At 38.6% G+C, this 15,787-nt stretch overlaps 1 protein-coding gene across 1 annotated transcript in view; it reads right to left on the bottom strand.

The window, feature by feature from the left end:
- Positions 1 to 15,787, bottom strand: part of LOC131989471 (zinc finger protein 431-like) — a 191,578-nt gene that overhangs the window by 113,100 nt on the left and 62,691 nt on the right. The window contains exon 6 of the mRNA XM_059354704.1: positions 9,629 to 10,373. Within this exon, the coding sequence (XP_059210687.1) occupies positions 9,629 to 10,373 (745 nt within the window). The remainder of the gene's footprint in view (positions 1 to 9,628; positions 10,374 to 15,787) is intronic.

Raw genomic sequence — 15,787 nt, forward strand, 5'->3', positions numbered from 1 at the left:
TGGTAATCACCTCCATCCCTGCCTGCATGGAAAACTTTCTCAATCTGATGGTGACCAGCAGGGCGCGGAGAGCAGCGCGGGACACAGCGCCCCCGGTGGTCAGGGACGGTATGACATGCGCACTAAACTGAGAGAGCGTTTCAGATTTTTGTTCAAATTTGTCAAATTCCTCTGCATTAATTTCTGTCTGTTTATCATCTTCCAGTCTGTCCTTACATCACATGCATGGCTCCTTTTTCTCCACACAAACTTAGCTATCAGTCAGATTTTTCATTTTATTTTAATTAACAAAGTATAAAGCTGCCAGGAAGCCAAAATACAAACAAAAGACACAGGTTTCTATGGACATTTTTTTAAACCATTTATACACACAAAAACTGCAGAAAAAATAATGAATAATAAAACTACAAAACAGTCTATTTGCATGTAAATTAAAAATAGTAACAGTTTTCATTGTAGAAAGAAAATTTTAAAAATGATCTAGAAACATAAATGTCACACTGTGAAAGCTCCTATGATGAACTTTCAACTGATTTTCTCAGCTTGTCTACATATCATATATAAATAAAGTCATTACTGTTAAAATAATTTGATTATTCTGTCTCTTGTTAAAATAATGTGTTGTCTGTCTCTGTTGTCTGTGTCTGTTGGTTCATAGTGTGACAGCAGCCTGCAGGTTCCTCAGGGTTCCTCCTGCTGAAACATGTTTCCTGACACCACACTTTGCTTTCACTAGACGGCTCCAGAGGTTAAACTCCACATGATAAACTGGAGCCATCACTCCTGTGTTACCAGTGGCCCTCACAGCTTCCTTCTCCTGCTGCAGCTTGTTACAACACAGACTGAAGTTCAAATAAGCACAACTGTGTCTCCTCTCACAGGGAGAAGATGATCTGCAGCAAACCAGTGACACTTCACTCCACTTCCTGTTTATCTTCTGTCAGCTGGTAACTGTCCTCAGACGTTTTAAACTGTTTCATCTACATGAAGGTGTTGAGGTCTCAGAGTCTCAGGATCAACAGTTTGCAGGACGAGTCCAGTTTGACAAAGACGTCCTCAGAGAAGGACGACTCAGACTTCATGTGTCCAGACTCAGGATCAATGACTCTGGACTTTATGTGTGTGAGGTGTCCACATATCACAGTGGGAATGCTCGCACATGTCGACTCAACGTCTCTGGTAATTTTGCAAAAATATTTAAAAATAAAAGATGCAGAATATTCTGTCATTCCTGTCACTGAAAACAGATTCTCTCTTTTATTTTCTGTCCTTTCCAGCAGCTGCTGATGAGCCCAAACCTCAGAGAGCGACAGTGAGACCACAACCAGAGGCTCGGGGAAGGACTGGCCTCTACATTGTTCTGGGGCTTTTAGCTGCACTTCTACTGGTTCTCTGCACCAAACTCTGCTTTGGCTTTAAAGTCTGTTTCACTAAATCTACTGACAAGAAAGAAAACATCCATGCAGCCGCTAGTTTCTCAGAGAAACAACCCATCAGGACCACCAGGATCCTGTTGGACCCCCTTTTAATGAGTCGTCAGAGCACTGATTCAAAACCAGCTCACTGAAACCCCCTCTCCCTCCAACATCTGTTTCACGCTCACAAAGCTACTTGTGCCATAACATCTGTATTTCTATGCTGTAAATGCTGCTCATGTTACTGAAGGTTTGAGGTGAACTGAAGTTATTACAGCAGAAATAACTGACCTTTAAAATTGATAATCTGTCACCAACAGAAAAAACCTCACCATTTTTCTGCGCAGATCGTTGATGGGGAAATGAAGAGATGGAGACGTCCGAGTTCTCAGTTTAACAAAAGTTTATTACAATACGTTAAAAAATGTGCACTTTACAGAGATTCTCCGGGTTCAAAAACTCATGTCCCTGAATACAAACAGACGTGTTTCAGTTCGTGAAGTCTGAACCACGACTCTCTCCCTGAACCCATTAAAATACTAACATTTGTTTACAAAACATGCTGGTCGATTTCTTCCAGGAAGTTCCGCCTTCTTGATCGCTGATTCGCCAGTTTTAATTAATACAACGGCACGTCATGCCACCTGGTTGCTTGCTGCCGCGGACAAGGCCATCCTGACCTGGCCTCTTCTCCAGAACATTCAACAAAAACCTCCTGCCTTGTTATGTCTTACAAAGATATTATGTCTTACAGAGCCAAAGGATTTTCACTGTCTCACATAGATTCTAAAAGTCTAAAAAATATGAAACAGACAATGAAATATATGTAGTCAAAGTTTCTAAACCAAAATTAAAACACAAACATAATCATTGTATCAAAATCATATTGCCTGATTTAATATAAATGCATAGAGATATTTACCAAGGCTGACTTGATAGTCACGCACAGAGACAGACACAGAGTCAGACAACAGAGAAGCAGAAATCAAGCATAAAATCATTTACAAATATAGAAAATAATCAATTATTTTAAAAAGGAGCAGCTGAAGCATCATGAACCAATGAAAGCAGAGGAGAAGACTCAGGTTGGAGGCGGGACCAGTCACAGCTCACATCATGTTCCTCAAGGCGAGGAAGTGTGTGTCAGCAGTTTAGGATTGTTACTAACTGAACATGTTTCGGTTCTTTAACACAAAAAGTAAAGAGAAAAGCTGAACTCTGTGGAGGAGAGAGGAGGAGACTTGATCTTTATCTGTTTCTACACATTGATTAAATAAACACCTTTAACTTGTGAAATCCAAAGTTGATGGAAGATTTGTCTTTTTCTAACAAAATCAAAGAATTTAAAACTTTTTCTTTCAAGTGAATGATTTGTTAAATTGTTCCCACAAATAAAAAGGCTTTAAACTGATGTCGACAGAGAAGCTCTAAGATCAAATCCTGGAGGAAGTTTTTCAAGTCTAATTGAAAATATTTCAGCAATAAAATAAAAACCGTTTGAGTGTATTTAGTAAGCAGAGAATGAGTTCAAGTGTTGGTCAATGAGCTAAAAGTTCAACAGCTGATGTTGACAGAAATACAAGACAAACTGAGAATCACACTCAATGTTTCAGTGAGTTCAGACTCAGCAGAGAGTTGTCTCTCTCCGGCTCCGAGTCCTTTACTGCATGTCTCCCTTCAGCTCCGGATCTCTCTCTGTCACAGAGAAATAACCTTCCCATCATGCACTGCTCTGAAAACTACAGCTGTCTCTAGTTTATGGAGTTTAATGTCGCTGCAGAAAGATTTGGTGTCTTTAAGTCGAACTGGGAGCAAAAACTGACGAGCAAGTTCACTTCATAACCAGAGAGGAAACTGAGAGAGCAGAGCTGCTGCACCGTCAGAGAGAAGGGCGGGACCTGACAGCTTGGCCGGCATAATCCTGCAAAAACTGGATACGCATGTTCTTCCCATGCTGTTGACCACATTCTTAGTGCTTAGTTGGTCCACACATTCCTCACGAGCTGAGTAATTTCACCTGTGATTCATTTAGATCGTACTAGCAGTATGATCTTGCTAATCGTTACACTCCGAAAGTCACACCAGTTAATTACCTGTTATGTGCGCTAACTGAATTTGCATGAGCCTTTTGATAGGCGGATATGTGCATCCACATGCAGAAGGCCTGTGCCATAAATACATGAGCTCTCAGTCACTGAGTTGTGAAACGAGCGGACCTGAAACATGAAGATATTCTGACTGAAAAGTGAATTGCATCTGCATCAAATGTTCCTCTGATAACTTTTTCCTCCGTGTTTAACTTTTGTTGGAAGGATTCTGAACTCGGACCAGAGAACATGCAAACATCAACACAAGGTAATGTAATAATATATTTTTGTTGTACAGATTAATGATATCTAACAGATACTAATGTGTTTTATTCTGTCAGTAAAGAGACATTTCAACACTTGAATCAATCTGACAGCTTTTCTTTATGTTTTAACAACAACATGAGGAAGTTTTTGATGCTCATGTTCTGTTGCATGGAGCCTGTTATCATGGAGCCACAATGTGTTTTTAAAGGAACTCATAGTGATATTTATTATATTCATGTTAGTGCTGGAAGAAGTAATCAGATTACTCCACTACAGTAAAAGTCCTGCATTCAACACTTACTGAAGTAAAAGTACAAAAGTATCAAAAGTACTCGTTATGCAGAAAGATTGTTTTATATTTTCAAAATATATTATTAGATTATTATTACTGATACATTTATGGAAGCAGAATGTTTGTGTTGTCCAGATAGGGTTATTTTTTATGACTTGATATGCAGTTAATGTGGTTTTATTTATTATTAAAAATGCATAATCTCTTTAAATTGATCTTTTTTTCCATGATAAACTTTGACCTCAAAGTAACTAAAGCTGTCAGCTAAATGTAGTGGAGTAAAAGTATAAAGTTATATCAAATAGAAGTACTCAAGTAAAGTACAAGTACCAATGGTGGAGCTTCATTACCTACTGCATGTGCCACTCCCAGAACTCCTGCTCCTCAAACCTCTCCCCATCCCATCCTCTTTCTCAGATGAAAACTGGCGCCATCTAGTGTCAGAATCACACTACTGTATCTTTGCTCAGTGTAATAAGTATGCTGCATATTTCCTCTGTCTCAGGTGTAATGTGTGAACTTTGAGCTCATGTGTGTGTGACTCTTCACCTCTGTCTCCTCTCACAGGGAGAAGATGATCTGCAGCATCCTGCTGCTCCTCAGCCTGACCTCCTGTGTCTCTGGTTAGTTTACTCCTTCACTTTATTATCCACAAAGAAGAAGAAAGTCTGTCTGCTCCTCACTTTCCCTCTCTGTCTCCTCAGCAGGAACATTTGTAGTGAATGTGACTCAGAGCTCCTATCAGGCAGAGGAGAACCAGAACATCACACTGGAGTGGACCTTCACCACCAAACCTGAAGCTTCAACCAAACACCTTTTTATCGGCTGCCGGCTGTTCATTAAACTCAGAACTTTAGTCCTGATTCTTCTAGATAAAGGTGTTGAGGTCTCACAGTCTCAGGATCAACAGTTTGCAGGACGAGTCCAGTTTGACAAAGACGTCCTCAGAGAAGGACGACTCAGACTTCATGTGTCCAGACTCAGGATCAATGACTCTGGACTTTATGTGTGTGAAGACCTCTATTGGAGAAATATTTCCAAATGGCAGATCAACGTCACTGGTAAGTTGATTCAGTAGAACTTTCTGGAAAAAAAATCTGACAAGAAAATCATTGAGGACTTTAATAATCCTGACACTTTTCCAGTCAAATGTTTTTCTTGACATGAATGAGTCAGATGTGTTTGTTGTCTTTGCAGCAGCGAGGGATCGGCCCCAACCTGAGACACCAAACACACCAAGACCACAACCAGAGAGTCCAGCAATGATCTGCCTCTACTGTGGACTGGGACTGACAGCAGCAGCTCTGTTCACTCTTTGTTTCTGTTACTTTCTGCGTAAAAAACAAGCTTTCTGCTTCAGAGGTGGATTTGATAAAAGTTACAGTCCACCAGGTGAAGTAGAGTTAACTGTTCCACCAACTACTTGAACAAATTAAATGTTCTACCACGGACAGAATAGTTGTCTGGCAGGTCATCAAACTGTAAGTCAGAACACATCAGCAGATATCAATAACAACAACTTTGATGCTTCCAGACCAGACGAGAGAAATCATGACAAAATCGCCCAAAGAATCATAGAAATAAACTGAACATTGTTGTCTAGTTTTACCTTCCATTAAAAAAAAATAACCAAGACGATGCTTAGAATTGTGATATTTCCTCAAAATCACTTTATTCTTGATTCAGAATCAGTTTTCAAGTACAAAAATATCAAGATTACATTTAATTCAACCTGAACTGTTGACATTTCTAAACTTCATGTGTTCTGTCATGGAACTGTAGTGACTCACAGGAAGTGATGCTTTTGTTTATAATCTGTATAAATGATCAAACCTGCTGTTTCTCTTCTTCATGTGTTAGTTTTCACAGTGAAGCTGCTTTACTGTCTGACAGCATGAAAACTGTCAAACTTCTGATCTTCTGTCCACAGTTTATATATTCAGCTTTCATTCAAACATTTTATTCCTCTAATGTGCACTTTATAGTGAAATGTTTGATTTCTGTTTGTTAGACCTGGCTTTGATCTATTCTCATTATTTCTTGTCTGTTATATACTGTCAGTATTTCACTGTGTGCTGATAGAAAAGCTCTGAGTCGTTCCCACTGTTATTACTGATGAGGAGCAGCAGAGGAGCTCTTTACTGAAGGGACATCTCTCACTGATCATCTGTTCATGTGACTAAAACTCATGTTTCTTCTATTCTACATATTGATAAATGAAGACATTTAACTTGTGAAAAGTTGCTTTTAGGATTTCGATGTTTTTCTAATGAATTCTGCATTTTTTGAGCTGCTGAAGGATTTTATTAAAATAATTTGCTGCTCTAACTGACTGTTGAACCAAATGATTTGTTATATTGTTCCACAAATAAAAATGCATTCAATATACTGTTTTTTATTTCATAAGTTATTCATCTTATAAATAAAACATTCAGAGGTCAAATATATGAAAATAGATCATTTTAATCGTCATGGATACACAAACGGCTGAAGATATTAAAATATTAACAACAACTGTCCTGTGTAAAACACAATCCCGGTTCGATCCCTGACCATGGCAGCCTACATGTCCAAGTGTCCTTGAACAAGATACTGAACCCCAAATGTCTCCCGATGCTGCGTTCATCAGTGTGTGAATGAATTGCTGCTGGTGGCAGGTGGCACCGTTCAGGGCAGCCTCTGCCACCAGTATGAATGTGTGTGTGAACGGGTGAATGAGTCTGTCTGTAGTGAGTTGTTTGAGTGGTCGCAAAGCGACTAGAAAAGCGCTATATAAGTGCAGGTCCATTTACCATTGAGCATGCTCCTCCAGTCCAACCGGATCAGACGAGCCTCCGCCCGCCGCGACCTGTAAATATCTCACATTGTATCAGCACAGTGTGTCCAAACTTAGTTACTGTTTGTTTTTTTCATTTCATTCTCACTTGTCAATGGGAACTTGTGCCAAGGTCTCCATAACAGCAGTTGTGGTGATTTTAATCGTGGCTCCTGCAGCTTTTTTACTTGGCATGTATGTGAAGTCCCGCTGCTCTGAGTCTGGTGACGTCAAATGACAGTTTGTTGTAATCCGTGAAAGGACTGTCTGAATCATTTCTAGAATAATGCCTGTTTTCACAGTTCCTTGCTTCGATAAACAGTCTATTTTTGGTGAATTGGTAAAAAATAAAAAATAAAAACATGGCCACCTCTGGGGTTCAGATGGTTGAATGACATTGTGTTTCTGTAACTTGTTCTTATTTTAAGTCTTCTGGCTCTTTATAATGTGTCAGTTTTGCATTTCCTATAAACAATCTAATTTAAACTAACATAAGCATCAAAAACTTCTCATACCTTCTTTCATTCTTCTTTCATAAAGAAAAGCTGTCAGATTGATGAAAGTGTTAAAATGTCTCTTCATCTGTTAAAGTTCGTCACATACTAAATCTGTACAGCAGGATTGATAAAATGACAACAATAGAAATATATTCATACATTACCTTGTGTTGTTACAATCCCACAATCAAAATGACAAAGTGTCAAGTGTCTGGTCTTAGAAATGAATCCATCCTCCTCCAAAGACACCGAGGCATTTCTATCGTGTAGCCCCGCCTCCCTGGAGTTCCGCTGACCTACATAACCATATTTGGTCCTTTGGTCCATTTCAGTGCAGAGGGAATCCCTCAACGTCACCAAGGATACCAAACACACAAGACCAGAGGCTCACCTCGCCGACGGACAATAATAACAGATGTTTTTTATACTATCAGAGGCAAGAGAGATTTCTCCCCGTCTGACATATACTGAGAGGACATTTTAAGAACTTCAGAGTGATAAATATGGAAAGTATCTATTTAGGATCATCAGTGTCAGATTCAAACCAGCGACCCTCCAGTTAGCAGCCTGGTTCCTCACCTCTAGGCCACGGACTGCCCTATGTTAGAAACACAAAGGGTCTGCATGAGAATTATTTGAAACCACAAGTTCAGTGTTCTCGGTTCAGCTTTATTTTCACAACATAAGATTTGCAAAATGAAATGCAGTTGTGGCCACCCTCCACCTGAAATAATAACATATTTTAATTTAAAATTGATTAAAACATTTAACTATAGACAGGATGTAAAAACATCTTGTTTCCAGAAAGAGAAGCAAAATTATACAATTGCCAATTATACACCAGTTAACTAACAATATTATATATTTTCTTCATACTGTTTAATCTCCATGACAAACACATCTACATGGTTTTGTTTCCCCTTTTGTAAAGTGTGTGCTAACAGGGGAAAGACAACGAACATTCAAAGTACTTTATATAAAACAATAAAAGCATTAAGAGGAAATGCAAAACTGACACATTATAAAGAGCCGAGTTCAGCTCATTTTCTTCCACTGACGGTAATATTAAGAAACATTAAAATCCAGACGAAGGAGCTGCTTCATGTGAGCAGCATTTTACTGTTGTCAGCATAGGGCTCATTTTAACTACAGAATATGCTGTTATGTACTAATTTATTGAGGAATTTAATGAATGACTGGGTGAGAAATAAAACTATTAAAACATGCTTTTCTTTAAGTAATTTTAATACAAGATAATACATAGAAAAAATACAACGATTATGATGAGGATACAAGTCAGACAAGAATATCAATCATGTACAGAGTCACATCACACTGTTCAGCTGGATAGGGACAGAGTTCTATCAGCCAAATAGGATCAAGAAGATCTGACCAAGTTACAAGAATTCATTGAGTTGATGGTCCGATGGCACGCAGATGTTATTTGAAGAGAGACGCACTTTGTCCCTCCAAGCTGGAGACGTGTGATGATCCATGTTTGGTGAGTCAGTGCAGATGTGAACATCTGTATTGATCCAGACATATAAACATGTTTTCCAGCAGTAATGCAAACACTGCGGACGTGGAGCACTTAACTCAAAGGAACTGAAGTTACAGAGTTTACTAGATACAGAGTAGATCAAATTAATATATCCCCATCAATATATATGGCAAGATTAAAAATACAAGTCAACAAATTGAAATAAAATAAAAATTATAAATTGTATCGCAGTATAACTAAATAGGTGTTTAATCCTGGATTCATGAAAGAATCTTCAATAATTGTACATTTAAACATTTTTATTTCATGTTAAATCTCCAGGGGTAAAATCATTATTATTCAACTAAGTACAACTACCATTACAGTACTTGAGTAAATGAAATAAGTTACATTCCCGCACTGATTATAGGCTGTGCAGGGTTTAATGATATTTATTATCTTCCTGGAGTCAGATAATTAATAATAATGACCATGTTGATTCTGAGAATGACAGTAACAACAGATCAATGTTTAAAATTATAGATTGATTTTATCAGAATTCCACAAGAATAAAGGTTTGTTCAAAGTTTGAACTATTTTGGGTCTCTGTTTATTCATCTCCTCTTCCTCCTCACTGGATCAAACCACCTCAGTCAGTCTCAGTTACTGCTGTCAGTCTTTAGTTTCAGAGGGAAGCTCAGAATATAATAACACAGCACATGAAGAGGAGGCATGAAGAAATAGCTAGCTTGGCTCTAAAAAGGCTTAAGAAGACTTTGTGTGAATGCGTTGGTGTTTTTTAAGGATACTCATCTCAGAAAATGTTTTCCCACATTGGTCACACCAGTACGGTTTCTCTCCAGTGTGAACACGTCGGTGAGCATCAAGGTTATTACTTTGTGAAAAAGTTTTCCCACATTTGTCACAACAGTATGGTTTCTCTCCAGTGTGAACACGTTGATGTTGTCTCAGGCTCCCTGACGTAGTGAAAGCGTTCCCACACTGGTCACAGCTGTAGGGCTTCTCTCCAGTGTGAACACGTTGGTGAGCAACAAGGTGACTCAATCGCGAAAAAGTTTTTTCACACTGGTCACAGCTGTACGGTTTCTCTCCAGTGTGAACACGTCGGTGAACATTAAGGCCTCCACTTTGTGAAAAAGTACTTCCACACTGGTCACAGCTGTACGGTTTCTCTCCAGTGTGAACACGTTGATGTTTTCTCAGGCTCCGTGCCGTGGTGAAAGCGTTCCCACACTGGTCACAGCTGTACGGTTTCTCTCCAGTGTGAACACGTTGATGTTTTCTCAGGCTCCGTGCCGTGGTGAAAGCGCTCCCACACTGGTCACAGCTGTATGGCTTCTCTCCAGTGTGAATGCGTTGATGTTCTCTCAGGCCCTGTGTCGTGGTGAAAGCGTTCCCACACTGGTCACAGCTGTACGGTTTCTCTCCAGTGTGAACCCATTGGTGAACCTTCAGGCGTCCAGCTGTTGTGAAAGATTTCTCACAGAGCTGACAGCGGTGATGTTTGAGTCCCTCTCGTTCTCCCTGTTTCTATAGCAACAGACAAAAAGAAAAAGAGAGAGTTTGAGTGAGATGCTATGGTGAAGCAAGCTATCTAAAACCATCAGTAATATTTAGAGCATGTCTGTACAACATAACCCTCAATGTTCAAGTCAATGTTAATAAGTAATATTTTCCTTTCAGCGTATTTTTTGACAAGCAGTACATTAAATAATTCTGGAGTATTCTGGAGTATCTGTGATTCTTTTGGATTGTTGCAATAAAAATAAATACACATTTATACAAAGAAATTGAAATTACTTAAAATCATTCTATGTGATTCATATTTACTCATGAGCATCACAAATACCAAAAAAAGTAAATAACACATTTACTATAGTTTCCTAGTCTCATCATAATCTGTATGTTTTAATCTGCCTGCTGAATAAAACTTTTCCTGTCCATCAATGCAGATTTGATTCATTTATTCCCATATTGTTTGACATAGTAATATGCTTTTATGAGTTAAAGTAAGCCAATGAGATCAAAGGCACCCACACTATTAGATGTAGTTACTTTATGGGTTTTTATTTTGAAGACCTGGGTCATCCTGTCCTGGCTCACTCATGCTGGCTGGTTGCTATGGTGATGAGCGGAGAGGGGAGGGGCACAGACTATCAGCTGATATCTAACAGCTGATAAAGTAATTTCATGGAAATCACACCTCTCAAACTGCTCTTGTTTTCTCAAAAACCTAAGTCCTAACAACAAAATATTAGTCTCATCAGAGAGATAAATCTCCCTTGAACACGTTGATGTACGTTTAATGTCTGTAGCAAAAAAAATGTGAGCAACATTGCAGGTTAGAAAACTGTGTTTTTCTTCTAGAAATGTCTGTTCCCAGTTCTCATGAGTCTCTATGGGACAGTTGGATGGACATTATGAAGTATATACTATAATATATGTATATACTATGTTTAATAATACTCTACATAATAATAATAATTAAATAATATTCATATATCTTGTTGAACAAAAAGTAAAATTTTTATATTGTATTTATTTTTTTAATCCCTTTAATAATATTACAATACTAATTAAAAAATGTACACAATATCCTATATTTAGAAATCTGAATTAAATAATCATATTATATTTGAATAATATTTTATTCAAAACAAATGTTAAACTATAACTAAAAACTATCCATATCATATTTTAATCAGTTTTTCAAATATTTAAAATAATTGAAAAACTGATCTTGTAAAATATTAATACTACTAATAAAACACTAATACTACAGGGTCTAAAGAGGAGATTATATCTAAAGTAAAGAGAACAGAATTGAAAAAAAAACAAATACAAACTCAAGTTCATTAGAGTGATCTGACCTTTCTTGGAGGACTCATTCTTCTTCTTCTTCTTCTTCTTTCAGACGTACGTCCTGGAGTCAGAAGTGTCTTGTGACACAGATGAGCTGTGAAGTCAACAAACAGAGACACACGATGAGGATATAAATAAATATAGAAACATATATATCCTGAATAAACATGAACATCCTGAGCCATTGTTTGATCCCAGAGATTGCTCTTGTGTAGGGGCTTCTGGACCAGCTCTCCACTAAGGGGACAGATCCCTTATCCTATGGATATTATCTCAGTAGGTATTTTGGGAACTTAGAACTCAAGCTGGTGTGGAGGAGACTCGCCTCGCTTCTGACTGTCTCGGTCCGGACACCTATCATGCTTACTCCAGAATGGCACCTGTCAAATAACCCTGGAATGGATACCACGCTAGCCGCGTCCCTTTAATGGCAGCTCTCCTCTTACTGATCTATGCACTTGGTGAATCGCTAGGTTAACTTTAGTGGCTAGGAATATAAGACCCAAGGATAAGTTTAATTTCTTTGGCTAGCGTAACCAATAAGAACCTTGTTATTACACACCACCTCTTAATACCAGAAGATTCAAAGATCTAAGGTCCACTACTCCACTTTAAATGCAATTGAAAATGTATTGATAAAATAGCAAGGTGCAAGCATACAACATGAATTGATCCAAAATTGATTACACTCAAAAATCCCAGTAATAAAATGATTATCGTCTGTTTAATGTCGTACCCTAATACCCTAACTGCCTGTGCTGAATGAAGCTGTAGCTGGGAATTAATCCTGCAGATTTGGAGAAGGAGACGGGAGCGTTGCCTGGCCAAGCTACTCTATCAAACCGTCTGGCTTCAGGCCTCAGCCGAGGCTCTCCACTTTGTCCAAAGTCAGAGTGATCTTTGACCGGTCCGTTGGTCCTGGCGACAGTAAGAGCTTAAGAAAGTAAAATCCTTTAATCCTTCATCGACTGGTGTTGGAATGGTTATTCTTCTTATCACTTGTCTCTCATCTTCACCCGTCAATTTGGAAATCTTCTTTCTTGATGTAAGCGTCCTTAATCTGTCATGTAGGAGCCAATATTATGTTAAAGAAAGTTGAGATTTTTACTGTAGATTACACCTGTTTTATATTGATTTTGGTTGTGTTATGACATTATTGCCCTTTATTGTATAGTTGTCAAATATACCACAGCACCTGAAGTAGGCGCTGCTCATGCGCATTATTATTCTGAAGGACTTGCTAAAAGGTAAAAACGTGGATTAGCAGAGCGCTAAGAGGTACAGGGAAAAAAGGTTTTTTGACCGTCATTTTCAGATGTTACTGTTCTTTTGAGATGTTACAGTTACTTCCTGATGTTTGTGGACCGTTGTGAAAACCAAGAGAAGCTTGGAATGATGTGTGTATTAATGGAAATAACTGGATTCAGCAATGAGAAATAAAACAACAAAACTACGACCTGACTCTCCGGTGGTTTGTGAGTAATTAAGGAACACAAAACAGTAACATACGAGTCGAGCCAGCTGTACCAGCCTACTGCTAATACATTGAGTGGCTTTAGAATTAAGATCTATGTTTGCCACTACAGTCTTCTTCTTGCTTGTGGAATCAGAGTCCTATCTCCCGATGTGGTCGTTCAGGCGTCGTCTCAGATCCTGAGAGTCGGTTGAAGAGTCTTGAAGCTCCCCGTGAAGAATAACCCCTATTCCTCTTGTGTTGCAGCTTCTATGCTCTGCCGCTCCTTCTTTCAGAGCATCACCTCATTGCCACTCCTCACCAGTCCTTTCATTGGTTAAATCTTCTTTCCGATAATTTAAGTTTGCAATGGCCTGATCTCTTGGACTTTCCCTCTCACTTCTCCTTCACGTGTCTCTGTCAGCTTAACACGTTCAACACGTACAACATGTCTCAGCTTGTCCTTGTTTCTTTTGAGTTCCCCTTTTCTACTTGCTTCACCCTGTCTCACTTCCTTCTTTTTAACACAGTCATCAACATTTATAACGATCAATCCAGTTGTTTAACTGATTATTATTGCATTCATTTCAACAGTTGTTTCATCAAGTCACATCAACATTTTAACATCATTTTACATACAACCACTATCAACTTTTCATTACCATCTTTTTCAACCTTTTTAACCCATAAACCACAGACACCACGCTGGCAGCTCTCCTCTAAACGATCTGTGCACTTGGTGAATTGCTAGGTTAGTTTTAGTAGCTGAGAATAAAAGCTCCAAGGACAAGTTTAATTTAATTGGCTAGAGTTAACCTGTTAGAACCTTGTTTAAACACACAACCTTACAATAACAAAAGATTTAAAAATATAATGTCCACTACTTCACTTTAAATGCAATTGAGGATTTATTGATAATATAGCAAGGTGCAAGCATACAGCATATAATAATTCAATAGTTGATTACAGATCAAATTCAAAAGTTTATAATAATAAAATGATTAATGTTTGATTTGTGTTACCCTAAACCTGACTTTCCTATGATAATTGAAGCTGTAGCTGGGAATTGTGATCCATCCAATTTGGAGAGGAAAACGGGAAAAGTTGCCTGGCCAAGCAACTTAAAACGCACTGCCCGAAAAACGGTCTTCAGCCGAGGCGATCCACTTTAACTCAACAGTTAAATAATTTAATCACATCAACATATTAATATATCATTACACATAAAAATCATTACTCACTTCATTTAGTGCAATCATTTCCACTTCCATTATGTCGGATCAACAGCAATCAATACAATGTCATGCATATAACAGATCATCATCTTTTATAATAAAAATCACCTCAGAGTCACAGTGCCCTTGTGTATTACATCATGTTAGGGAAGTACCGATTTCTCCAGCTGCTATTATGCTGGTAAGTCCCTTGGTTTTCCAGTCTCATACCATTTTGTTGGTGTATGGCTATTAGGGATCTCAAATAACCTTCAGATTACTTGACAATATGTTTATATATTTATTTATATCCTCATCGGCGGACAGCACCACTGCAGAAATGTCGTATCTGATCTTTATGTTGTGGGATTGTAAACAAGCTACTATAAGAAAATAATCAGAAGCATTAAAGAGGCAGCATTAACCAAACAGCATTAAAGGTAACATAAGCTTGAGTGAATAAAAGAAGTATTAAGAAATAAGTGTTGAAGAATAAACTCATGACACATCTTATATGTTGAAACACGAGCAGAGAGACACATAGTTTTATGGGACACTATGTACACCCGGGGGAGGGGGGCCTCAACAGGAGACCCCCCGAGAGAATGAGGCGATACCCAGAGACGAGAAACAGACAAAAAGAGACAGTTAGTTAAACAGACAAAAAGAGACAGTTGGTTACGGCCTAATATGGAGGTAAACACATACGCAGGGTCAAGGACAGTAACCTTGCAGGGAAGGAGGAGACTTAGTGGAGTTTGTTATAAAAACACACAGAACTAGACATCGAGCAGCCTTTTCGTATGTACTGGTTGATGTATGTATTGAACTGAGCTCCGCACTTCATGAACTGCGCTTGAAGAAAACACTAAAGTGTTTTCGTTTGACTCTTCCACCGTCTCCTCGTCTGCTCTCTCTGCTCCATCAACAACTCGGAGGAGTACAACTGGTGTACTCAACAATGTATCAAGCGTAATCTCATTGCAGCTCACATTAAAAGCACTTCAGTAAGCACTGAACTCTACAACACACAGCGTGATCTAAAGTCCAGAAGAAGAACTTCCCGTGTCAACAAGAAGGAGAAAGGTTAACAGCTGCAGGAGAAGAACAACATAAAGAAAACAGAGCAGAAAATAAAGTGTGAACTCACCAGATGTTTGCTCAGAAACAGGATCCAGCAGCGGTTTACTCTCCTCTTCTGCTCCTTTTCTTCTCTCTCTTTGTCTCTGTGTCTGTTCTCTGCACCATCACAAGAAAGGTGTCAACCCACTTTAGGCCACGCCCACTTCTGTGACTGTGCTGTGATTGGCCAGAACATCACAGTTGGCTTTATGTCACTTTTTTCTCTCTTGTTATGTTTCTGCAGCCTTCAGTCCCCCTGCTG

The sequence above is a fragment of the Centropristis striata genome, chromosome 17 (genome assembly GCF_030273125.1).
Source record: "Centropristis striata isolate RG_2023a ecotype Rhode Island chromosome 17, C.striata_1.0, whole genome shotgun sequence".
NCBI lineage: Eukaryota > Metazoa > Chordata > Actinopteri > Perciformes > Serranidae > Centropristis > Centropristis striata.